The sequence below is a fragment of the Tachysurus fulvidraco genome, chromosome 5 (genome assembly GCF_022655615.1).
Source record: "Tachysurus fulvidraco isolate hzauxx_2018 chromosome 5, HZAU_PFXX_2.0, whole genome shotgun sequence".
Taxonomy (NCBI): Eukaryota; Metazoa; Chordata; class Actinopteri; order Siluriformes; family Bagridae; genus Tachysurus; species Tachysurus fulvidraco.
This window is the reverse complement of record NC_062522.1, coordinates 28,660,391-28,687,890: the sequence shown is the minus strand read 5'-3', so window position 1 is coordinate 28,687,890 and position 27,500 is coordinate 28,660,391. Positions and strand designations below refer to the sequence as shown.

The 27,500-nt window shown below is 38.3% G+C and overlaps 2 protein-coding genes across 2 annotated transcripts in view; both read right to left on the bottom strand.

Annotated features, from left to right (window-relative positions):
- cacng1a (calcium channel, voltage-dependent, gamma subunit 1a) overlaps positions 1 to 10,647 on the bottom strand; it is a 15,713-nt gene extending 5,066 nt beyond the window's left edge. The window contains exons 1-2 of the mRNA XM_027133667.2: positions 10,192 to 10,647; positions 669 to 743 (exon numbers count right to left, since the gene is read on the bottom strand). Coding sequence (XP_026989468.2) covers positions 669 to 743; positions 10,192 to 10,426 — 310 coding nt within the window. The 5' untranslated portion in view covers positions 10,427 to 10,647. The remainder of the gene's footprint in view (positions 1 to 668; positions 744 to 10,191) is intronic.
- Positions 10,648 to 13,911: 3,264 nt separating this feature from the next.
- Positions 13,912 to 27,272, bottom strand: cacng4a (calcium channel, voltage-dependent, gamma subunit 4a). Its single transcript, XM_027133402.2, has 4 exons — positions 26,628 to 27,272; positions 18,576 to 18,659; positions 17,029 to 17,169; positions 13,912 to 16,807 (listed from the first exon to the last, which is right to left on the bottom strand). The coding sequence occupies exons 1-4, from the start codon at positions 26,854 to 26,856 to the stop codon at positions 16,284 to 16,286; spliced, it is 978 nt and encodes a 325-aa protein (XP_026989203.1). The 5' UTR covers positions 26,857 to 27,272; the 3' UTR covers positions 13,912 to 16,283.
- Between the last annotated feature and the right edge of the window lie 228 nt (positions 27,273 to 27,500).

The following is a 27,500-nucleotide window of genomic DNA, read 5'->3' as shown; positions in this document are numbered from 1 at the left end:
ATGCTTATAGATCTGTGAAATCAGACATCACATTGAGCATGACAGAAACAAAGCTTGTTTTACAAATTTTTTTTTTTTTTGCCACAAACCACTGGAGCAAATCCTCTGTCCTCTATCCTCTGTTTCTGTGCTTCAGGCAGATAGAAATGAGTCCAGAAATTATTCCTTTTTGCTAATTATTACAGCCAACATCTGCCACTTATGGCTACTTAGAAGTCGTGCTTTTCTATTAATGAACCAAGCACAATACCCAGATTAGTTAATAATACGTCTACATAGCATGTGTTCATTTTTTTTATATATATAAGGAATTAATGTCTTCTGTGCAGTGTACTGCATTCTTTGGGGTGTAGTCACTGCTATATTACGTGCTCGGATGGAGTAATGTGCACGGTCCAAAGAAAATAATAAAATAATCAAGGAGACAGAATGGTATGCTAACTACCAGGCTCAGGCTCATCATCCAGAAACCTACCGACGCCATTCACTGAGGCCTACGAATTGTTCATCACGCCTCCTGCCATGATCCCCTTGGGCACGGTGTTCAAGAGACAAATTACATTACATCCTACATTACACTGTACATGAGTCTTTCACATTAACAACATTTTTAGCTCCATGAATCTATACAGTACATGTAGTCTTTTCTCTCCAACTGATCATCTTACCTCTCTGTGTTTTAACCTCAAATATCTCAGAGTTTTCTCCAGGAGTGAAGTGTCTGAAGTAGGAGCAGTTGATCTCTGTAAGGGAAAAACAAAATGACAGGATAATTTGGTTAGTTGGGAGTTATTAGGTAATTCAATCTATAGATAAAGGTAGAGATAAATGCATTGGGGAAATCTGATTCTACTGCTGTGTGTGATTTCCTTTATTGGTTATTGGATATGAATTATTCATCAAATTGTCACATGAATGCCAGTACGTCCAACTTCAACTCCCAACAGGCATTGCGGCATACAAACATGGCCGCCCAGGCCACCGATTCCAAAATTCCTTGATTATTGCCATTACAAACCTGGTTTCTGAATCTACTCTTGTCTTGTTTGGCCTGTTTGTTTACCATCTGACCATCACATATGTCTTATGCTTTGCTTCAGAATTTGATCTGTTTGTTTGTTAAAACCTTTTCCCTGAACCTTTCTATACCAAATTGTATAATTAAGGATTAAGTAAGACACAAAACACGTGTGTGTATGTTATAAATATTCTAAGAAATAAGTCAGTAAAATTCTAACAAGAGCATTTCCTGATGCCGTTTTATTCCTGTTATACTACAGCAATCTGCCAATCATCACAATATTTATTCATTCAATGTCCCTAATTAATAATTGAATAGAACATTCTAGAAAAGGAATCAACACTTCCTGATTTCCAAATTTGAGATTAACTATTGAAGTAGAATTATTTGATGCTATTTATATATGAGTGGATAGTATCACACTGATCAAGCCAACACACATGACTAAGTCTTCTATTTCTTAACTCTATTTTGGGAAAGTCAAACTTCACTCTCCTCCCAGCTGTAAAATCATCAAAGCGTTTGCATTCATAAACTTCAAGAAGGGAAATATGATCCAGTGTAAGACACTGAGCCTGTATGACCACCACCACCACCAACACACATAGTGAACCCTGAACCCTTGCAGCTAGCAGAATGTCAATGCATATCAGCTGCTTATCCATAAACAGGAAACTCAAGGATGCTGACAAGCATTAATGTCTTCATGCGTTTTATGTCTAAGAATGTAATTACAATAAATGAGAGTGGCACGTTACGCAATGACGATGATACGAAGCAAGAAATTTTTAAAACGTGTGATATCTATTTCATGTCAAACCATTAATATTAGTAAAGTGGATACATCAGTGTGTGTAGTAGAGGATTATGCCATATATATATATACTAGATATATATATATATATATATATATATATATATATATATATATATATAATATATATATATATATACATATCATATAATATTTAATATATTATATTATATTAATAATATAATATAATATAATATAATATAACTTAATATATAATATATCATATATAATAATAATTAATATAATAATGAATATAATTTATTATATTATATTATATAATACTTATCTATTACTATATATATATTATATATAATAATATTTATATATAATATATAATATATATATATATATAATATATATAATATTAATATATAATATTTCTTTCACTTCTTGCAATACATTAAAAGAAAAACCAAACAATTTGAGATTATAATTTCTATATATTTTCTATGTAATAATTTAATACTAAGAAATATTAGTCAATTTCACAAATATATCGAAACGGATATCTGTAAAATGCCGGAAATGACTGTATACTGAACCAATTCACACTATGTAAGCTTTATCAACTTCAGACTTTCCCAGGCTTTCTATGTCATCTCAACTGTTCAGTAAGCTCAAGCTTGAAACTAAAAATAGAGCTCAGATGCAACAGCATCATAATCCTTGTTTTATAATCAAGTTGTTCTTTGTGAACCAGACCTGATTTAAAACAGCAACTTGAAGAATTGTAAAAAGCTGTTTTGCTGGTTTTCGCCTTAGTTAAGCCGTAAAGAATAACCTACAACATCCAAACTATAATCATTATTCACTTGTGACTTCTTTCAAATTTGCAGTTATTAGTTTGGGTTAGTGAACCGCGTGCTTTCTGCATAGTTAGCTCAACCAAATGCTGGTTGTTGTGTAATGGATCCCAGTCTCAAAGCGACGCAAAGCAGCTTGTACTGGGTGTGCCAACAGCTGGTAATGCTATTTTAGACCAAATGTGTTGTGATTTTTAAAATTTATTTCATATGCTGCACATGTTGCCTATCACACACATTGCATGCTTCTATAGTTGTATGTCAAAGTCCTTATTTCTATATGACGGGACATTTTAGATTTTCCACGTCCTTTTATATGCTACGTGGCATTCTTGAGTACTATTTCTGACACGAGGAAACCTTCTATTTCATCCAGTCTTATACATTTTCCATTGATATGAACTATTGATCATAAATATTTAGTGTGTTTACTAGTTCTGCTGTAATTGCCTACAGGGGGGGAAAAAAAGCCTCCAGTGTCAGCCTTAAATAGACAAATCGATAATGAAGATTTTTATTCACCCAATTACGAAAAGTGCTACCATTTGGGGAATAGCCCTACAGGCAACAAACCAACAAAACCCAGTCAAATGAAGCTAAATACAGGAGTGAATAAGCTCTTTGACACTTTCAGACCCAAACTAATCTAATTCGACAGACAGTACAAATGGTGTCTTGTTTATGGAGGTAAGACATTCCTCTTTTGTAAGCATGTAGTCAGATTAGTAGCAGGTTATTTATCAGACTGCTGCATACAGTATGTAAGTGGTAATATTTTAGTCACATCCCTGAATATATAATTTGACAATTAAATAGGCTGAATAAAACATAGCTCAGTTAATGTGGTCAACTTTTTCTTCGAATTGCTTTAAATTATTTTGTGAGCAGCTTCATTGCTGCCAGAAAAATCCTTCTTTGGGCTAATTTTTGATCACAGCTTGGGGAGCATACATTTAATTACAGTGTGCCTACATTGTTCCAACACTGATCAGACTAGATCAGTACTGAATAATTTAGGATCAACACTAAGCCTACATTGAGCCAACACTGATCCTTAACTGGCCAGATACTGAGTGGTTGCACAAAGGAGTATGTTCTTATCTCGCCATTAGTGTCGCTCAAAAATAGGTAAATGCAGCAGTGATTAGAACAACGAACCATTCTACACTTCAGGTGGAGCAATGAACCATGATCTCTAACTGCTCTGAAAGATAAGCTATCTCTTCACCAGCAAACCCCATGAGAAGAACTTGTACAGCTTTCAACATTGTCAATTGATTCAGTAGATTTTCCTGTATCACTCCATCTGGATATTTTGATGGTTTTTATTTTTGCATGTGCTTATCATTTCTTGGCAGATCTTGAGCTCAATATGAGAGAGAGAGAGAGAGCCAATGCCTCTCCTTTTGTGTCTGACGCGTCCTGAAGGCTTTTCCTGTTCTGTTGGTTCGAACCAATGCTATTGTTTAGGATGTCGTTGTTTCAGTCCTTTGCTATTAACAACAAAGCAAGCAAGACATTGCACTGGCCCCAGTTAGCAATGACAAATTTGTACCGCCCAGAAAAGTGGTACAACCTCCTTTGCCTACATCTGAGGCAAATTACCCACATTGTGTCATGTCTGCATATCAAGCTAGTCTTCTCTTCCTGTCCGCAGTAGGCACGAGCTGCTTCCTGTACAACGAGCATACTGTAGCATAGGTCCTCTGATCCTCTGGACACTTTCAAAGACCATTCAGACATTTTCACAGATCCACAATCATGTATTTCCAAACATCCATGCACTCCTTTGCTAAATCAATAATGGATTGGTTGGTGTTCCCCTTATTTCTTATTTGGTCCTATCCCTGGCCTTTTGTTTTATTCCCTGATTGAGCTCACCTGTTCTGTGTTACTTTCTGATTATTTTCTCTATTTGTACCATGATGATCCATTGTCTTATCATAAAGTCTGAACATGCATTTTATTCAATTAAATTTGGCTCGAATTGCTTGTATTCCCCTATATAATTTTTCATGGTATTCTGAATAAAATTGCAAATTGTTGTGATTCAACCCCTGTAATGAACTATGAGAATGATTCTTGTTTTGCTGTCTATAAAACACCCACACTTTAGTCCAGTTTCACTCTTTTATACATTACAGCTGTCATGTTCAGGTGTGGATGTCAGACACTGTGACTGAAAGCTATAGCTCAAACCCCTCTTGTGTCTCTTGCTAGACAGCTGACTATTTACACAGCCTAAATTTGGGCTTAGGGATTTTATTGCTGTCTCACCCTGGTTGTATGTGACTATAATTTCTTAACACAAGTTCCAGAAGCTATGACATAGTACATATCTTGCCACACATCACAGAGGCAATACTTTATACCAAACACTTTTGCAATCCAAGTTATTCCTTCTGATTATAGTCCAAGATTTTCAATTATGTTCCATATAAAGGTCATTCATTTATCAATTCACACGTATGCTTGATTTATGAAATGTTAGGCTTTGTTGCATTATTGGAGTATTTTCCTTGCTTTATCCGAGTTTGTTCAGTGCTTTTGCTAACCGATATCAGATTCTATTAAAAATGTTTTTTTTATTTTTCTGGCTCAAGTGTCACGAATCTTGGAAATTATTTATTGCCATATAGCAACATTAGTAATACTCGGATTCTATACAGCTCTGGGTATGTGCGAGTCAACCAAACACATACTGTACTGTAGCTTCCTTTTCTGATAAAGTTCCATAATAATAATAATAATAGTAATATACTAATAGTAGTAATTATTAATATTATATTACTCTGTTGGATCAAAATTGAAATAAATATGACCTATGACTTCAGTTAGGGGCAGGGTGGATCACCAGGGCAGGTGGATCTCCTTATTCTGGGAAAACGATGTGTCAGGGAGGAATATACTCAGGATGGAAACCCAGTCTATTGCAAGGGCACCATGCCTACACACAGTCACACACTCACTCAGACTCTCGTTCATAATTAGAGGCAATTTAATGTAGCCAAGCCACGTACATGGATATCGCAAACAATCTACAAAGACATGGAAAGAAGATCTACTGTATACTATACTCTATACATCTATACTATACAGTACTAACATCTATACTAAGCTCATCAACCCTGGAGCTGACAAAACTGCCAGCGCTTCAGGTTATTCTTCTGTGCTTCTTTCCATGCAGAGTTTCCACCAAAGCAATACTACTGTTTACTGTTACTATTTAATTATATACACAAGTGCCAGAATATGAGGAGGCCATTGCCAAGTACGAATCACTTTAGACCGAATCGATCAGTTGGCCAATCCAGACTCTCATCAATCACTCCAATAAGAATAACCAAGGAGCACAATAGGTTAAAATGTTTAAACATTTAAGATTTGAAAAATATACAGTAGAAAAAAATGTCAAGGATTCCAGGAAAAGTTCTTCCAGTTCCTAAAGGGTGTCAGAAATTGGGAAAATTAGCTGAATTCCCAAATACGTATCACAGGAGTTTTTCTGATCATGTGCTAACAGCATTAAATTCATGACCGTGCCTTGCCAATGCACTAGGGACACTGCTAGATGGAGAGGACATATGGTGCTTAAGCCTTGAAAAGCCCATCCTTCAGGCCACCCATGCTCAACCAATTATCCCTAATGATGCACACAATGTGTGACAACCCCTAGAGTATTTTAAGTTGAATTACTGAGATGACCAAGTTGTTGACTTTCCAACTAGACCCAACATCAGTTTAGATGCTTCATCATGGCTGACACTGGTGACACAAAATACACAGCAAGATTACATTTTAGGTACTAGAATTGAATGAAACTTTAAATATATGTTACACAATGGCAATAGAAATAAAGATGATATAATAAAGTTTACTATAAACTGTAAAATCCTCCCTTCTGTTGTTAAAGCTGGTTACGAGCACTGCAAAATGAAGATGGCCGTTGTTTTAGACTGAAATGAGCTTTACAGATTATTACAAAATGGCCAATGGATTTTTATTGTGAGTTGTGAAGTTTGGTGGTGAAACCTGACAAGGTCAGAGGAACCTTTTCATATTTTATCCATTTATGAACCGGTTTCTGTATTTTAATTGTTATTTTAATTATTCTAATGATGACTGGTTCCTTGTTTGTCCACGGAAGTCCTTCCTGTTGGCACCTCTAACAAATACAATCCAAGCCGCAGAACTTCACAACTTACACAACATAGGTCTTTCATTTGCAATGTATAGCTAATAATAGGATGCTTATACTGGGCTGACATGGGATTTATGGCCTGGACAATCACCTGTCATGAGTTCAATGATCTCTTTTAACCAGTTGCCAATAAATAGAATTTGCACCTGTTTTGTTGTCCAGGTTCAGTAATGCATTTCACTCACTACAGTGGTGTTTACTGCCTCATATGAAATGAGACACTTGGTGCTTCAATAGTTTGCAGTTTTTATAAATATTTTGGGTTTTTTTTCTTTTACAATTGGCAAAATTTTTGGAACGTTTTTTATAGAAAAGTTCCAAAATATGTGTGTGTGTGTGTGTGTGTGTGTGTGTGTGTGTGTGTGTGTGTGTGTGTGTGTGTGTGTGTGTGTGTGTGTGTGTGTGTGTGTGTGGGGGGGGGGGGGTGGGGTGGCTTAGTGGTTAGCACGTTTGCCTGACACCTCCAGGGTTGGGGGTTCGATTCCCACCTCCGCCTTGTGTGTGTGGAGTTTCCATGTTCTCCCCGTGCCTCGGGGGTTTCCTCCGGGTACTCCGGTTTCCTCCCCCGGTCCAAAGACATGTATGGTAGGTTGATTGGCATCTCTGGAAAATTGTCCGTAGTGTGTGAGTGTGTGAGTGAATGAGAGTGTGTGTGTGCCCTGCGATGGGTTGGCATTCCGTTCAGGGTGTATCCTGCCTTGATGCCCGATGACGCCTGAGATAGACACAGGCTCCCCGTGACCCGAGAAGTTCGGATAAGCGGTAGAAAATGAATGAATGAATGAATGAGTTCCAAAATGGTCAGCTTTATTCACACCAATGTTTCTATCTACAAAGTAAATGATTTCAAACCCATTTCTGCTCTTTTTAGATGCCCCAAGTTCTAATTTATGAGCATCTAAAATTTGAAGCCATTGTCTTTCTGTGTGACGTTACAGTATGAACAGAGGGAAAAAACACAGGTCTTACAATGAAAGCCATCAGAGTTCTGACATTTTATATCAGACAAATGTCCAATAAGTCGACTGAACTCCATTGTACTGGTAAAAAGGGTTAGACCCTTATAGGACAGTAAATTAGTTTTAATTACAAAACATGATGTTACCATGATGTTGAGATTGCAATATTATACCTCAATATTACATCAATGTTAGCATCCAGCTCCTAAAAGCCACTTTATCCCCTGATTTTTCTGACCATACCAAAACCACTCCTGACAGATATTTACAGACACTGGGTTTTTTTTAATGGCTTTTTTTCAGACCTGTCAATCACCTTTCCTCTTTTTTATATCCTGTCTGTCTCCATTGTCATCAGGTTCATCTTTTTGTCTCACTCGGCTTTCTTTGAGACCGCTTCGCTTGCCTGTCTGCATGCTCGTCTGAGGTAATAAACGATGAAAAAGTATACAGGCAAGAGAGATTCTGCATCATTTAACTTCCATTCTAGACATTACCAAGTAGCCTTGATGTTTTGTCTGTTAGGGGAAAGTCTGATCTGTCTATTAACCTGAATCTTATTAGACACTAAACTAGATCTAATACAGTATTTCTCCCACAGTAAGTACTGCTAAAATTTTCATTTAAGATATATTCTGTGTTTTTTATGCCATCACATCCAGTCAATTAAAACCTGTAAAATCTACAATTATCCCAAACGTTATTTTGCTAGTATCTTCTAGCAGGCTCTCATTATAAACCCTGTATCTCAACACAGCAGCTGTTTTCAAATCTCACATGTCTTATTGCGCCATTACAGTTTTAATCTCTTAAACAAACAGAGCAATCTTATTTGATTATATCACAGTCAAGCTTGTATCTGGTATAATCCATTAATCTTTGTCTAGAAAGAGCATATTGTAGCAGGGATGGTTTTTAAAGGGATGAAATATAATACAGAGGTACGTCTTGTAATGGGAAGCAGCCAAGTTAAGGATAATAGTAGACTAAGGTCACTTGGCTTTGGTAGTAAATTAACGGCGCTCATAGATACTGAACAGTTTAGAAACTCAATCACGTGCTAATTGCTGTTTTACTTCATTCAATCAACGACAGCTTGAGTGGAATGTAGCTCAAAGTTGAAGGTATAAATTGAGGTAACGTGCAGTCTGCATGTACCGTGTATAGTTTATGATTGTCAGCTGAACATTTGTGTTACGTGTTAAGTGACTGTGTCAGATTTAGACCACCCAAAGAGTCCTATGTGCCTCCCCTAATACAGCCAGCTCAGTTGCTAGCACAGATGAAAGGTTATTCCTCAACATTGCAGGGAGTCTGCAGCTTCAATACGGATTAGATATCTCTGACCTAAATAATAACAATAATAATAATAAATCACAGAATCAACAACCTGCAGACTTGTTTAAAAGGAGCAGCAGTTTAAACCATGCTAGCAACTACCATAAAACACTAGCACAAAGCATGAAGACAGGTCTTTGGATAAACTTTATGGTGCGATTGCTGTAGCACGAGTGCCAGATACCATGTGATAGCAAACTTTACCACTGACACCACTCCATGTGCATATTAACAAATCATTTATCATGTAATAGTGAATCCTAGCTCTAAATCCTCACATATTTACAGTCTTTACCCTGCCAGTGCATCTTGTTTCATAGACATTTATAAAATAAATGTGTTTATTTACATTGATAACTTTTACATTGATAACTTTTTTTTAAAATACACTGCACCGAATTAACCGTAGTCAAACAGCGTACATCCCAATATTAGCTACCCCTGGGTACAATTTTTTTTATAAATATTACATTTGCTACCTCTGTTAGGCTCATGTAGCTACACACTAAGCTAACCTAGCTAGAACTAATAGACGTCCGTCGCAGCCAAAATCCTTAAAGAAAATCTCTGTACTCAGATTGAATCCAGGTCTTGAGTAACACAGACATGCAAAAATATGTCAGTAACAAGGCTTTATTACTTAACATAAGCAATCCGGAAAGATATATACTATATTTAATGTATAATGTTAATATACTATCTCTAAAACTTTCATTATTAAGCTCAACAAATTGTTAAAGCAGTTGTGTGTGTTAAAGCAGTTGTGTGTATATATAATATATTACATAAATAATTTCCATTCCTTATGACCCTTAATTAATGTCATTGCACCATTGCAAAACTACAGTAACAAAGCAAACATTGAACTTGGCTTATCCTACATCCTGGTAAAGTTATAAACTTAAACACTTTATTGTTTGAACATATTTAATGAACTGTACAAAAATATCAATGTGAACATTAAATTAAAATATCTGTATATGTGGTAAGTGTATAAGAATAACAGACATCTAACATAAATCTAATATAACATCATTTCCTCCATCGAGCCTTACCTCCCGGCAGGCTGAGCGGTCCACATCCTGTCCCCACGGCCTCCGGATCCTCGATGTAAATATTCTTCTTGCAGAGCCTCCACAATCCGAAATGGGCTGCCTCACAAGTAGTGTTTACCCTCTCCACCTGGTGGCTTAACACAGCCCAGTGATCCGACACCACGGCCGTGAACATGCACGCTATGCCTACCAGGATGATTACAAATGTGATCTTCACCTTCATGCTCTTTTGCATGGTGACTCACAGGTTTCCTGCTCTTCTATGCTCTGCTTCTGTTGAGATAAAACGCAACCGGGCTACGATGACTCGCGATAGCGTATGCTCTAGGGATGAAAAAAGTGTATATGGTCAGCTTGGTCCTGGTGGAGTTCTTTACTTGGATGGGCTCACCGTAGCACTGTGAGTGAGGACTGAGAACAAGAGCCAAATGGAAATGGCATAGATTTACACAGGGAGTGGGCCTGTGAAGTGGCATGCAGCTGTTGAGGTACATCAGGAAAGTTGATGACCATACGTGCTGTCTCATCTGTGTGAGCTTTAGGGAGGGGATGGGGAGTGAGTGGAGCTTCTATAAATGTGTGGTGAATCAAGTAGCCAGCCAGTTGGCCTCTCACATTTCATAAGCGTGGGCAGAGGTATGGCTGCTCATGCAAAGATAAGTTCAACATTAGAAAACACATAAAGAAAAGTGGAAAATCCTCCACGCTGGTTGACAATATTTCATTTTTCAACTTTATATCCAGTGACGATGAGTTTTACAGCAATATAATCTCCAGAGAATCTTTACAAGTGCCATTGCATGATGTGACATTTGTCCCTGTATTTGGGCGTTTACAAAAATAACTTAAATCAGCGAATTAGTTAGTTTCTAGAAGTATAATATTCCATGTCATGTTTGGGAAACTGGGTCATGAGCTCTGTGGTTAGTTCGTTGTTTGTGTACAGTAGCTCAAAGAAGACGTTACGTTAACTTAAACTGCCCATGTAGCAGTGTTGTCTGTGTTGTCTAATAAATAATAGTAATAATGTATGCAAATTCACCTTGAAATCTCTCTAGACTTTTACATATATATACATATATATATACTGTATACATAATGTATAGTTATTTATACAGTATATATATATACTGTATATACTGTATACTGTATATACTGTAGTTGTTGAGTTATAGCTCTTTTGCTGTATGTTTACAGGACTTTGAAGACTCCTCGGTAGCATAAGGCTCGACTCACATGCTTTGTGAGCCTTCTGGATGGAAGACAGAGTCACTTCAGTTATTGAAGTCTCCATAGTCCAGCTGATATCTTCGTACTTGTGAAACCTGAGAATGTTGCACCACCAACGGCTTTGAAGAACATCCATCAAATGTATTACAAACACTTGTGGGAATTTATACATAGCCTTCTACTCATTCAGAAGGAAAGATGACCTATCAACCTAGAATGCAAGGATGTAGAACAGAAGGTTACTTACACTATATGGTCTATACCAAACGTATTCATCTCCAAGAAACTAGTATAAATGGAGTGAGTATTGAGAGTGTGGAACAGTATAAATACTTGGGTACTATTTTGGACAATAAATTGTCCTTTTCTCCAAACACTGAGGTTTTGCAAACAAAGATTGTATTGTCTGCGGAAATTAAGATCATTTAATGTGGACAAAACACTGATGAGTATGTTTTACAGATCCTACATTGAGTCATGGCTGTCCTTTTCACTTGTGTGTTGGTTTAATTCTCTAAATGTGAAAAATAAGAGAAGTTTAGAGAGAATTATAAATCAGGGAAGTAAAACAACAGGAAGGAAGCAGATGTCTATGGCCCAGTTATACTACAGAGGGGTTTTGGGATAAGCCCAGACTATATTATCAGATGATTTCCACCTTATGTATAATGATTTTGACCTTCATCCCTTGGGTATTAGGTACAGGATCATTATTAGTAAAACAAATAGGTTCAAACATTCATTTGTTCCATGAGCTGTTTAACTTTTAAATACGAGGTAAAGTTTTTTAATTCTTTGTGAATTGTGTGAATGTGTTGTTTCTTTATGTTCTGTTTGTTTTTTTGTTTTTGTGATATGAATGTATGCTGCAACAAAATTGCCTTCGGGAAATGAAATAAACTTGAACTTGAACTTGGTCAAAGACTTTTGGACATCCGAATATATGATGTTTGAACATCATGGTCTATATTTAGTCCCACATTACTGTTATAATAACCTCCATTCTTTTGAATAATAATAATAATAATAATAATAATAATAATAATAATAACAACAACTTTTTTTTAAATTTTTATATAGTGCCTTTAAAGTGAAACATGAAAAGCAAATGAACAGCTGAAAAGGTTTTTCTACTAGATTTTGGCATGTGGCTGTAGGGATTTGACCATTTAGCCACAACAGCATTCAGAGACTGATGTCAGGTAAAGAGGCCTTGGGCACAGCTGGCAATCCAGTTCTTCCCAGCAGGGTTCATCCCACTGGAACTCCTTCACTACAGCTTTAGCAAATCATGTCTTAATCTACCATATTTTTTACTGTCATTCTAACACATTGTATTTCCTCTGATGGTAATCTTCTAACTTTATGGCAATAGTTACAAAACACAAAAAGCCTGGTTTATTTCCCATAAGCTTTCCAGTGGGTTTCAGGAAGGACTAAATTGACGGATATCTTTTTTAAACTCTGATGTTGAATTTAATGCCAAAGTCTTGTGACATTCTGGATTTTTTTAACATCCTACCAATCCTGCCGGTAAATCTGAGTCAGAAACTGACACGACATGAAAGAAAACATGGCCAGGAAGTGTATATGAAATGCCATAATGTGTTTATATAGAGGAGTGCTTAACAATATTATATCACAGTTTACTTTTCTAGACATTTAAATTTCTGGCAATTAGCATACACCAAGCGATTCAGAGTGACTTACATTTTTATTTAAATTTAGACAACTGAGCAATTGAGGGTTAAGGGCCTTGCTCAGTGGCCCAGCAGTGGCAGCTTGGTGGACCTGGGATTTGAACTCATGAACTTCCGATCAGTAGTCCAACACCTTAACCAATAGGCTACCACATAGCTTTCTTGCTAATAAAATCAGTACCTTTATGCAGATTTAAATTTATGTTTCATCAACATCATCTGACATAATATTCAGAATATTCTTAATATATTTCATTCATTCATCTCAGGTGTCATCAGGCATCAAGGCAGGATACACCCTGGACGGAGTGCAAACCTATCGCAGGGCACACACACACTCTCATTCGCTCACGCAGTCACACACTACGGACAATTTTCCAGAGATGCCAATCAACCTACCATGCATGTCTTTGGACCGGGGGAGGAAACCGGAGTACCCGGAGGAAACCCCAGAGGCACGGGGAGAACATGCAAACTCCACACACACAAGGCGGAGGCGGGAATCGAACCCCCAACCCTGGAGGTGTGAGGCAAACGTGCTAACCACTAAGCCACCGTGCCTCCTCTCAATATATTTGCTGCATTAATATTTTTATTTACTAGGGAAATTCTGTCTATGTGACTGACATCATTTTAGGCAGTTGGCAGGATATCTTATCTTAAATATCCTGCTTAAATGCTCAAAAGTAGGATTAAATTTACAACTTTTCTGGTGACTAGCAGTGAAATAACTCAGCTGAGAATGAATCTAGTTATCTACAAGAGTTAAGTAAGGAAGCATGTAATAAGTGAAACATTTCTAATTTGCACATTTATTATTTTTATACTGAGTTCTGGGAGTCTGGTGATGAAGTGATGTACAGTGAGTACAAGCATAACAATAAGGTCTTTGTTTTTATTTAAGTTGACTACAGACAGGAAAAGCAGACAAAATGACACCATAATGCACAGATTGAATCTTCCACAAAAAATATTATGCACTATAAACGTGTTATCGATTAACAGAAAGCGCTGTGCTAAATCACAAGTATGCATGACTGTGTCTTTTATTTTTCTGTTGCTGTCACACAGTTATTAAAAGGTAGTTTAGTAGTTCATGGGTAAGCTAACAAAGGTTCTTGTATTTGCTGAGTCTCTAGAGAAATGTAGACTATGTCAGAATCATAGGAGAATTGGCTTAGTGTTTATTAACTGTTGCCATGACAATAACTGTTGGGAATGGAAAGATATTTCCTCCGGTAATGCCATTATGATATGAGACAATTTCACAGCATCCACAGAGAAACAACAACTGTCCATGTTTGATTGATCACAGCAATAACATTATAGCAAATCGACTTCTTGGCAGTTATAACATCGAGGCGGCGTCCTCAGTCTGGAAAGTTATCATTTGTAAGTTTCGACTGCTGCCAGACTGTTATTACTTTTTTTTTAATTACCCACATATCATTGTTCTTAGAGATCTGGGCAAACATCGTTGAGCGTTTGGGAATGCTGCGGTAGACTTGCGGTGTTTTCAGCATTGTAGTACGATAAAATCACCACCCCTTGGATGCTCCAATGCGTTCTGTAGTGCTGCTGAATGGACTCTGTGTTATAAGGCAATCAGGCTTGCTTCAGTAGTCAAATGCTCCTTTCTAGCATGGAGTATCAAGGTACTGTATATAAGCCACTGACGACACGACATTAGCCACGTGTTAGACCAACGAGTCTTAACACTCGTGTCCCGACACAAAATGGCAGTTCAGAGACAACAACGCATAGATTCATCAATAGTGCTGTGAGATCGATCCAAGGAAAAAGATTCTTCACGTTATATTTATAGGTTGCGGCCAATTATCATGAAACTTCCCTGAGCAAAAACTCCTTAAACGTCAACAGAATTGACTTTAGGACTAAGGTGTTTTTTTCGTTAGTCTTCAGATATAAAGGAATGTATAAGACAGAACTGGTTCATCATCAGCAGAGTTGTTGAAATGAAGTAAACATCAGACGTAAACAGAATGGCAGTGGTTTGAAGAGTAATTGTATAAAATGGCTTCTTCACTACCTAGAAAACCAGACGAGTTCATGTACTGACTGAGCTCCTTTCAGGCTTTGCTTTTTTCACAAAAGATGCATTATGTAAAAGTCGCATCAAATTTAATCCGCTCTGGACACGTCTGTACGCCGCACGAGTAAAGGACAGGCAGGAGAACGTGCATGCGGTGCATTTCTTTTACGTTTTGGCAGTTTCGGCTTTATCAGTTACGAGTAGATGAATGTACATTTCTTGTGTGTTTTGTTTTGAGAGAGATATTAGGCTAATTGTTTCATGTTTAATAATTAATTGAACAAGCCTAGTTTGCCTCTCAACCACACCTCCCGTCAGCCACGCCCCCAGTTAGCCACACCCCTTCGGCCAAGCTGACCGAACTCTCCTATTTTCAAATACTCTAACCCGAAGCTTATTACCTCTTTACCTTCCTGTATATTTGTCCGTCAGCTTCTTCCTCACATTGCTATACATTATATAACTGAACGGAATCTGCTCCAGACGCCACTACAGTAGGTGCATAGCTACTTTTTTTATTTTATTGATTTTTTTGCAAACTGTCTCGTTAAAGGGTGCAAATACAATATATTGGATGTAAAGCACCCAAAAAGCTAAAAAAAGTAAAGAACTCTTCATTTCTAAGTGATTTTCTAAGTGACGGCAAACAACAAGTACGTTCGTGTTTAATTTGTTTTACCATGGTGATCGAATCGATCGAATGTGGTTTAGCTATGATCTGTGACGTTAAGCTACACGTGACGCTTGATACGATGTGTCCAGTGTGAAGTGGCCTTGAGTGTCAAACACACCGACACAAAGAAAACATGAAATTACTCAAACAATTCTGAGATTATAGTTCGATATTTCAATATTTCAATATTCGGTGCATATTGCTACTTGGACTGCAGACTGTGCATATGAATATACAGTATGAAACTCTGAGCCAAAACATAGCTCAGAAAATGCTACAACGTCTATTAGATAGCTTTAAATGTGTGCTAACGAACCCTCGCTCCCTTAAATCAACATCCCTTTGTTCATTTCTTTGCTGAAACTCAGCCATAGAAATAGTAATACTTCCAATTGCCTCCTTGACTGTCATCGATCTTGAAGCAGAGGTTTGTTGCTTAAACGGGCGTGGTCCTGCGGTTAACGCCGTCTTTCGTGCCTTTGGCGAAGCAGTTGTGAACTTGCAGAAAGTTGGGTGGGTCTGGGTAAGGTCCGAGCGCACATCCTGATCTCAGCTGGTGTTCTCGACCTAGAGTGTACATGGAGATCTCACCGAGAGGCAGAGCGGACGCCGCCATCTTCCTCCCGACAGGCGAGTTGTCTCGAGAAGGCTCGGTGGAATGCGAGCTGGACCGAGAGCGACGCCTGCGCTGCCGGTAGCTTGGGATTCGCATGTATGGTGAGGAGGACGATGCACCGGTTTTCAGGAAGTTACGGCGTTTGACATGCACTTCCTTGTTTCTCTCGATGTAGATGTTGACAGTGAGCACGCCGATGGCTTCGGCCACAATGAACGACAATGCGCCAGAGTAGAAGGACCAACCGTAGCTGTACTGGAACTTCTTGTCTTCGCCTTTCTTGTCGCTAGGGTCGCCGGCGTTGCTCGAGATGTACACGATGATGCCTATGATGTTGCTCAGACCTGGTAGAAGACCAAATCACAGGTTATCATTAAAACAAATTTATACTCTGTGATTATAGCATTCTTTAATGATTACAAGAGAAAATCTTAACCAGAAGGTCTGATAACTTGTTCTTCTTGTCAGATAATACAATGTTCCACTGGAGAATTATTAATAAGCTAAATATCATACAGTTTAAGGCTGCCTTTGGTGACCAACCCACCACAGACCCAGTCTTTACCTGCAGCAACAAACAAGATGCCAGCACTCAGGAGGATGTTGTTCCTGCCGTTGTAAACTCGTCCTACAGCCACACACACTCCTCCCAGCAGCAGCAGTATAGTGCTCAGGATGGGGAAAAGGCTGGATGCTCGCACAATCCCTACACAAACAGCAACCTATCATGTTAGATTCTCTAGAGCTGCACTGCTTCCCTTCACTCCACAAACTCGACTACGTTCCATCCAGGACAGTCAGACATGTCTAATGTATCACAAGCACAAATCCTAACATGTAAAATCTTGTAGTTCACATTGAAATGATGTTTAAAACCATATACAGATGTCCACGTATAGTTCCCATGAGCCTTCAGCATGACGGCTTCTCCATAGGAAGACTTAATTACTATCAATATTGAATAAGAAATAAATATGAGATTTGAATAGTAAATATTTTGAAATAGGATTGAGAGTTACACATTCTGTATTTTTGTGGGTCAATTCAGTTTTCCATAAAAGTAGATTTGACTGAATAATGATTTACTTACTGCTGTAACAGTTTACATGATTGTGCTGGAACAAGTCACATAAGTCTATGATTAATACCTTTAAGGATAAACTAAGTCACCATTACAGTTTTGTCTGCATACATCGTTTACAGTTTACTATTATTTTGACTTTACGTTAATAATGTAATACAGTTTGATCCATTTTGTGCTTAATAAGAGTTTATATATATATATATATATATATATATATATATATATATATATATATATATATATATATATATATATATATTTATAGCCCCAGTATTTCGTTGTATCTCGATGCTTAAAGCACTTAATGTTCCTGACAATAAACATGAAACTGCGTTAAAGAGGGAAGACAACCAAGTTGATGGTTGATTGAGCTGGCATGATTCATTTGAGTCAACCAAGTTCAAATGATTCATATGAATTTATAATATTTTATGATCATATATCACATTAATAAGGATGTTTATTAAGAGTCATTTCCATGTTTTCAAAACCACTTTATTAACATCTGAGCAACACGATGCTACTTTACGTGTCTAGCTGGGGTCGTGACATAAGTACGATGCAAGCTAAAAATAACGATGCGCAGATATACACCGAACCCATCAGCGATCGAATCCACCACCTGCCCTGTATTTATGTATTTAGTTTATTATTTCACACAGAATGAATAAGAATAAGTCACAGTCCTTTCCTGTACACACAAATATTCCTTGGGTTTCCTGAAATCTTGCCTCTAACAATTCAGTTAAAAAAAGCATTCGTGAAATATTTAAATACTTTTGTCAGCTTCGAAGCTACATATTTACTCAACTCTGTTTAATCTCCTTAAAATAAGAGGGTCAAGAAGTTGACTAACAACTCAAATGAACTGTACAGAACAAATCTGTTCCAATATTTCACTGTTTCATTCACTGTTATGATGAAAAACAAACATCCTTTAATCGTGACCTGGCCATTGAATTTGTGTTGTATTCACGTTTAGTATGAAACAAAAAAAATACTATGAAGGGGAAAAAGGGCAGACTTACGCAGGATGTACTCAGAGCTGTCTGTATCGTAGTCATTATCCTCAGGGAAGTGATTGATCCGGTAACAGCTTCCTTTGTTGATTCCTGTGAGTCACATACAGCAGCAATCAGACGAGTAGTCATGAGTCTTCAGCGATGTATAAAATATGCGATAATCACCCCATCAGCCCCATTTCTTACCACACCAAGCACACTGCCCACCCCCCACCCCCCCTTTATGACAGTCATAAAGTCAAATTAATCAACCAAAATTTCATTTTGATTTTAATCCAATTCAATTTCTTTGTATGGCGTGTTTAACAATTCCCATTTTCTCAAAGCAGCTTAACAGAAGCATAGAAATGGAATAAAAATGTGTAAGTTTAAAGTTTAAAACTGAAGTTACTATATATCTCTAACGATTTTTCCTAATGAGCAAGACGGAGATGATATGAGGAAGAAACCTTGAGAGGAACCGGACTCAGAAGGAAACCCGTCCTCATTTGGGTGAACAGTAAATAATGTAAATGGAAAAAAGTCAATTCCAGGTGTTGCTGTGGGGCATCTGCTTGGGGTGCAGGATCCAAATATTACATTTTGGCATCCACTGAGCAGCGGTTCTACAGTTAGTGCCAAAAACACTCATTTTGCTTGTTTGAATTGCCATATCCTCCATGCCAGCTCGAACCAGTCTGGACATTCTTCTCTATTTCTTCCTGTTCTTAGCAGTCAGGAGAGAACTTCTGAACCTTGTGAACTGATTTGTCTTAGCTCCATTTGTTTCCACAGTCTTGACATAACCTGTCTATTCAGCTATGGTATATTTTAATGAATAGTATCAATGAAAAACTATTTTCTTTAGAAGTCTTTTGTTTTGTCACATATTCATTACAGCACAGTGAAATTTTTTCTTCACATATCCCAACTTTTTTGGAGGTTGGGGTCAGAACACAGGATCAGACATGATAGAGAGGGTTAAGGGCCTTGCTCAAGGGCCCAGCGGTGGATTGAACCCGCAATCAAAAACCCAGAGCTTTAACCACTTGAGCCACCACTGCTCCATTACTACTGTACGTCCTTTTATGTAGGTATCAAACCAGATAGCACAACGTTCCTATCTGTAAAACCACCATTGTTGATTGGGGGACATTTGAAATTGACCAGTTTCTGCTCATTTGAAAAATTAGTCAGGGAAGGAATTTTTTTTAAAACAAAATGGTTAAAATTTGTGTTTTATTGTATACTGTAAACATACCGATCTTAATCAAACATCACACGGCGATGGTGAAATCTCGTGCGTAAAGCCAAGCCGAGTCCAAACCCTCTGAATGTGCTTGTCATGTGCAGCTGTCATGTTGTGGCAATCCTAAACTTCCTTAAATGCCGCGTTAGCCTTTTTTAGTTCCTTCAAAAATGTAGTTCATAATGCATGCAAGTCCATTTAATGCTTCAGTTCACTTAGCTTTCCATTCATCGCTGTATGTATGGACTGCTTTCGGTGTATATATTGTGTTCTGTGCCATTAAAGGAGTTACAGTGCTGGGGTGACCTAGTAAAGAAAAAAATAGCGTTTAAGTGAGGCATTGAGTCACTACAAGCCTCAAAACTAGTATTCAGAAACTATGTGCTATGAATTTACAGCCTCTGCAACTGATAAATACTATTATTCTAAAATGTATACCATTAATGTATGTGGTTATGGAAATGCCGCTCTAAAATCTCCCATTGGTGTTCATCTAGGGTGAGTTCTGGTGACTGAAAATTGTAGGGACTCATTGAGCAATCCTTTCTGGACTGTCATTGGATGATGAATCATCCTAAAGAGACCACTCCCATCAGGACCACTCCCTTAAGGATTATTTAATTCTATCTTTCTTATTTTTGAGCCAGTGGTGGCTCAAGCGTCAAGCTTAAGTCACTGCGATGCGTCCAGCACTGCCAAGCTGCCACTTTTGGGCCCTTGAGCAAGGCCCTTAATCCAATCCTGAAACTGATAAATCAACAATTACTGAATAAGCGAGTTTATACCACAATGTTGTTCAATGCTTGATTCTGATTGGTCAAAGTATACAGTATACTCTTACAGTATACTCTTTATCTGTGTTATGGATGAAGCTATTGTCTATATTTCATTTAGCTGCTAATTAGGATTTGTGCTTAATCAAATATGGTGTGCTTTCTTCACTGATCACAGGAGTGCATGGAATTTGTGTGTGTTTGAAGGCATGATTTGTAAGAGCATTAACATGTACATGTGTGTAAGCTAATGTCGAAAACAATATACGCAGTTAATACTTGAAAGCTGTTAGAACTTGCTGATTCTCTCTCATATCATCCAGCGTTATTAAATCCGGCTTTCACGCTGATATCTCAGGTAAAGATGGGGTAGCTTTCATCTGTTTCTCCGATAATATCCTGGATCTGAGGCTCTGCTGTTATTAAAGGAGGAAACACACTGACTCTTTTCCCACACTTTAAAAATAGACAGCAATAGTAGGGTGTTGTCAAGGAATTCTTATTGCACCCTATTATTAAAGAGCAAACCTGGCCTTAAGGATGTGACATTTAGTCTCATATTAGCCGTGTTTCCGTGACAGCTTTAAACTGCTGAGAAATTTGGGAGAAAGAAATGCATACGGATCTCTGATTGAACTTCATCATCAAAGCTCGTTCAGTAATAACGGGGATGTCACAAAAAAAACTGAGTGATAAGAGTATCGAAGCCAAAGGTTTTGTGTGTATGGAAAGCCAAAAGGATCAATAAAAACAACGGCATTTTATATATAGATGATACATGAGGAGGGACACGGTGGCTTAGTGGTTAGCACGTTCGCCTCACACCTCCAGGGTTGGGGGTTCGATTCCCACCTCTGCCTTGTGTGTGTGGAGTTTGCATGTTCTCCCCGTGCCTCGGGGGTTTCCTCCGGGTACTCCGTTTTCCTCCCCCGGTCCAAAGACATGCATGGTAGTTTGAATGGCATCTCTGGAAAATTGTCCGTAGTGTGTGAGTGAATGAGTGTGTGTGTGCCTTGTGATGGGTTGGCACTCCGTCCAGGGTGTATCCTGCCTTGATGCCCGATGACGCCTGAGATAGGCACAGGCTCCCCGTGACCCGAGTAGTTCGGATAAGCGGTAGAAAATGAATGAATGAATGATACACGATGTTTGAAGCAAATGAATGCCAAGCAAATTCGAACATGTTTTATCACGAAAAACTCTTCATCTGTCTAAAAGGCACATGAATGTTTTTGAACACATAAAAGAGCTGGATAGAAAATTTCAAATCTGACTCACAAAACGGCTCACTGTCAGATTGCATATCGGGACATGTGATATGCTGAATGTTTTATTCCTTTTATGCTACGCCAAAGATTTACGTTACTTTTATTTATCGTTGAAGGACACATTACTTATTTTTGATTTATAGTTACGTTTAATGTTCTTGAATGTTATCACTTACATCAGTGGTCCCCAACCTTTTTTCACCGCGGACCGGTCAATGTTTGATAATTTTACCCCGGCCCGCTGGGGGTGGGGGATGGGGGTTGGCGGCTATACAATTAAATCAAAATTAATAATTTTGATTTAATTGTATTTAAACATGCCTTTTTAACTCACTACAACGCTAAATCAACGAGAACCCTGAGCTTGTTTCTTTGCAACTAGACGGTTCCATCTGGGGTAATAGGAGACAATGTCAGCACGTCTGTTTCGTGCTCATTTTTGCTAATTTGTGGGTTAAATTTGAGCAAACATAATATAGACGTACAACAAGCACTGTTAAACATGACAAAGTACCGGTGAACAGAGAGAAGAGCGATACACACCTTCTCTCTCCACCAGAGCTACAACGCCACTGCCGCTTGCAGCCGCTCAGCTCCAGACGTCACCTAAACCCGGCCCGATATCATGATATTTTGTGCATGCGCGGTATCGGTGCGGCTTTAGGTGACGTCTCTCAGCTCCCGGTTAACCTCTCGTCCATGGAAAGTCGCACAAACCCGAGAGAAATACACCACAGTAAATAAAATGGAAATAATTTAATGTTTCTTGGGCGGCTCGGTACCATTTGTTCCGCGGACCGGTAGCCGAGGGTTGGGGACCACTGACTTACATTATACCAGCTCTGAAGTTAATAAGATCACGTCATGTTACCGAACATTGTCTTTGAACTGGAAACTCCATCCGTAAAAGTTTAATATCATGAAACAGACTCGAACGCATGTATACTGTAAAGTTTTGATAAATCATCACCAAGGACCATTTATCCATTCTTGTGTTATTATTGCTAAAAGATAAATATCACATTATCTCTTGTATTGTTGTGTTCTTGAGAGTAATAAAAATATGATATTGTATATTGGCCAGAAATATTTTGAACAAAATAACTACCCAGATTGTGTGCATGCCGTGATTCATCCAAACACACAGAGCTCTCATTTGGAATGTCACAGATTAGTCAAGATGATCACAACACGCAGAGCAAAACATTTAAAGATTTCTTGCAGGCTCGTTTAATTCAGCCATTATTATCATGCGCCATTGTGCATCACAGACAAAATATTACTGACACACCCATGGGTTATACGTACAGTAACTAATGAGACTTTATTTTAGTAAAGCACAGATGATCAGATTAGAGAGTCTCTAAACTCGACCCGGTCGATGTGGTGTTTCGGATGGTGTGTACCAAAGAAAAAGTGTAGTACAGAGTAACAGTAAAGTAAAAAAGAATTTATTTGAAAAGCACAGTCTCAGTTTAATTTAAATTCATCTTGATGAATTATTAATTAAAACCCATGCATGTGTGAAAGCTGGTATCGCCTTTACACCAGTTCGCCACGGTGAACCACATGACTGCCGGATTCTAATAATTCATTCATGGAGTCTCAAGGAGTGACGCTGACGTTCCTTTATCAGCTTTATACATGTTTCTAAATACGAGCACCGAAGCAGCACAGCCATTTCCAATAAAGTAGTGAGTCATTAGAGTGTAATTAGAGTGAGCGCACGGTCCTACTGTTGTGTCAGTTAACAAACAACTGTCGATTTTATAGCAACCCCTCTCCACTCTTTAGGGGGGTTTCCATAGCAATAGGAGACCTGTGGTCGCTGGGCAACAGCATCAACTACAAGAAAATAGGAGGTGGTGGGTTTGGGTGGCGGTGAAGGGTGGTGGTGGTGGTGGTGGTAGGGGTCGTTTTGGAAGGGTGGGGGTATACTGTATAAGCTCAACCTTTGAAGTGCTCTTTTTATGTCTGTGGGAATTCAGTAATAATTAATACACTGTCCAGATAATAAGAATAAGAGTAAGAATAATAAGAATAAAAAAATGTATATTATTATTATTTTAATCAAATGAAAAGGAATTAAAACATAGCATAGGAACACTATAACAGAAAGATTTTAGAAAAGTGTACAATACTGATGTGTGGACATTCAGGTCAACATTTTATAAGGCACACCCACCTTGTACCTACACTTACTTCCATTTAATCTATTACACTATTTTATCTATTACATCTATTACTATACAGATGTTCTGTATAAATATATACAATGTTTGACTGTATTCCACCCAACTGTTGCGACGTACATTTTGTAGGTTAGTCCTAATAAAACAAAAATGAATTCTGTTCACATTTTGACAGTCAGTATCTGTTTAGTAACTGAACTGATTAAGCTTACGTTTATTTCACCGCACAGCGATCCGTTAACTCCATCAATCAAAGCCTGACGTTTATAACAGTGTGAGGAAATCACAGTTAGCTTTTAGACATATTTAGACAGACTGTTTGTTAAACTATAATCGAATGAGGCAGCTTGGGAAACTGCGTATCCAAGCTGATCGCTTCAGGATGCTAGGTGGGATTTATAAGTAAATAAAAAGTTTTATTGTTTATGAAAGTTGGTGCTGAATTATGTTTTAGTCAAAAAAACAGTTCTGGTCATATAGACAATTCTTAGGATACAGTGATTTGTGTGGGTTTCCCAGGCTATAACATGTATCAGGACAGTGGTGGTACTCTGCGGTCCTTCTGAGTGATGCGCGCTAACAAAATACTGAGAGGAGCTACAGATAATAATTGTACATCTACGTCAGCGGTGTCCAGTCTTATCCGGAAAGGGCCGGTGTGGGTGCAGGTTTTCATCCCAACCAAGGCTAAGCTACACCTGATTCCACCTGTTTAATCAGTTGTTCTTGGCTTTTAGTAGACTCTGGTGTGGCTTCTGCTTGGTTGGAATGAAAATCTGCACCCATACCGGCCCTTTCCAGATAAGACTGGACACTGCTGATCTACATGTACACGTTATGTCATTAAAGACATACAGTACACAAGACCTCACAAAAGTTTCTGTCTGGCATTTTGGTCAGCCATAAGAAACTGGGAGATATTTTGAATGTCTTATTTAAAGAAAAGTTCTCACATAAACTTGATTTTAGCCAAACGTTATGCACGGTGAATACAGACCAAGGTTGACTCTGGCCAATCAAAATCCAGTGGCCAATCATAGTTGTCCATGTCTCAGACATTCACAATAACAAACTAACAAAACAAATTTATCAGCTAATGTTTTATATTTACGGTCAGCTTTAGTTAAAGTATGTGTATAAAAACATTGTCCTTGGTCTGCCAGACTTCCTGGTCTTTTTATATGCAATATTCATGGCATATTAAAAAAAAACATGTAGCTAATTTCATAACATGAGCATTAAAAATACCAAAATATTTAGAATGAAAACACTTAAGAATGTAATCATTTTTCATTTTTGAAGCATGTTTTAATGTTTTAAGTCCTGACCTAAGGACAAAGGTATTACATGGCTGAGAATTCGTAGAAAAGATGGTCCAGAAAAGATGTTTATGGTCACGTGACTTTCCTGTGAGTCAATGTATAGACCACTCCCTCAGAGCCTTTCACTCCACCCCTAGCTAACATGCTAATACCACAACCTAGTGCTCATAAGACCTTACTGCGAAGAAAGCTGGACATGGACTTCTGACCGTTCTCTTAAATCATTTGTGACAGACTTTGTGTGTATATAGTACGCTTGAAAGTGACATCACGGCCGACTATCCTTCCTAATGCTAACTACAGTTAACCTACTAACTTTTAACCTGACAATGTCACCTCTGGCTTGCTCATTAGGGAACAGTCTACATCTGTGTATTTATACAAGGACATACCTGTATATGTCTTTGGTTTAAATATAAATCATGTTTAATTGAATCCACCTACTTAACTGTAGTAGACAAAATCTTGCCAAATTCTGTGAAATCTTCAGATTATCCTTTTAATGTAAAATAAAATATTTAGGAATAAAAGGTTGTGAACAGAAAAATCGAACTTTTATTAGCATTATGAAATACATAAAATCCTAGAGCATATATTATCCTAATGTGGTCTTAATAGTCTTAAAAACATATTTCTCCAATCAGTTATATCATTATTTATTTATTTATTTATTGAAAAGTGAGTTTGCTTAATAAAAAGAGGAGCCTTGTAGAATCATATAAGGAAAGTGATATTTGATCTTACACAATATGAAAGTTCTTACAGCTCCAGGGACTCTGGTTCAATCCTGTACTCGAGTTACAGTCTATGAGTTTTCAGGCTGCCCGGGTTCCTCCCACTTCCCAAAAACATGCAAGTAGATTGTGTGTGTGTGTGTGTGTGTGTGTGTGTGTGTGTGTGTGTGTGTGTGTGTGTGTGTGTGTGTGTGTGTGTGTGTGTGTGTGTGTGTGTGTGTGTGTGTGTGTGTGAGTGCATGTATGAGTGCATGTGTGTGTGTGAGTGTATGTGTGTGTCTGTGTGTATGGACTGATGACCCATCCTCAGTGTATTCCCTTCTCACACTGTTTCTGGGACTTTAGATCCACTGACCAGAATCAAGTGGATACTGAATGAATGAATGAATGAATGAATGAATGCTGTGTTTGGGCGCTTTCTTTCTTTAGGTGTACATGTAGATTTAGACCATAGGCAGATCCCAATAATATGGAATTTTTGAAATATTTTAAAACCTCCCCACTTCAGCTAATTTAGTGCATTCAAAAATCCATGTATTACCTTCAATGCAGCAGATCCTCCAGAGGCCAGAGTGTGTCAGGTCTCCTTTGGGCTTTTTAGGCTGCAGCAGGTTTTCCGCTTCGTCCGCGCTGCTGTTTGTAGCGTTACACACGTACGCGCGAGAGTAGAGCCAGTAGTCCGTGCCAATGGCCACCGTCATGAGACTGAAGGCGACGAACGCGCCCAAAGCCGTGAGAAGAGTCTGAACGCCGCGGTCACAGCGAGCCATGGCAGCGGATTCATGCTCATCCGGCACGCGCTGGCATCAACATCCGTGCGCTTCTAACCAGACCGGGCGCACGTGCTGAGCCTGATTCCTAATCCTGAGAAAAGCCTTTACAATTAAAAAAGTTACAAATAAACAAAAATGCCTTTTTAACCTGGGATGAAAAAAAAACCTGGGATGCAGAGACACAACAGAGCACGTGCCCAAGCTCACAGCCAGCGCGCAATGGGGATCAGATCGGCACAACGTACAGGCGCACGTGCGGATCCGAGACTCAGCAAAACAAACAAACAAAAAGGTTCAAGCTGAGGCTTAATTGGTAGCAAACTTCCCACCGAGACACGAAAACGATGCTCTTCTTCGCCCCCGTGCTCCCTTTCTACCCCTCATTGGTGAACTGCGCGCACTCGGGTAGTAAAAATCACCGATGAGTCACTTTACTGATTCGATTCTTTCAAACAAACTCCTTCAACCCATTCAGTCTCACTGTCTGACTTCAGTATATCTGCAGCTCAGTCTAATTCAGTCTAATAAACGTTTCCTTTTTTATTTTTTTTTAAATACTCCCTCGGAGCCCCACCGTCCACTTTATTAGGAACACTTTACACCTGCACATGTATGCAGTTATCTAATCAGTTAATCATCTA

Bases quoted from the DNA above. Each gene is read 5' to 3' on its own strand.
- cacng4a (XM_027133402.2), bottom strand. From the start codon at position 26,856: ATGGCTCGCTGTGACCGCGGCGTTCAGACTCTTCTCACGGCTTTGGGC. The intron at 18,660-26,627 runs GTAATACATGGA...TGTGACTCACAG, and splicing joins GAGGATCTGCTGCATTGAAG to GAATCAACAAAGGAAGCTGT. The intron at 17,170-18,575 runs GTAAGTCTGCCC...CTGTTTGTGTAG, and splicing joins CAGCTCTGAGTACATCCTGC to GGATTGTGCGAGCATCCAGC.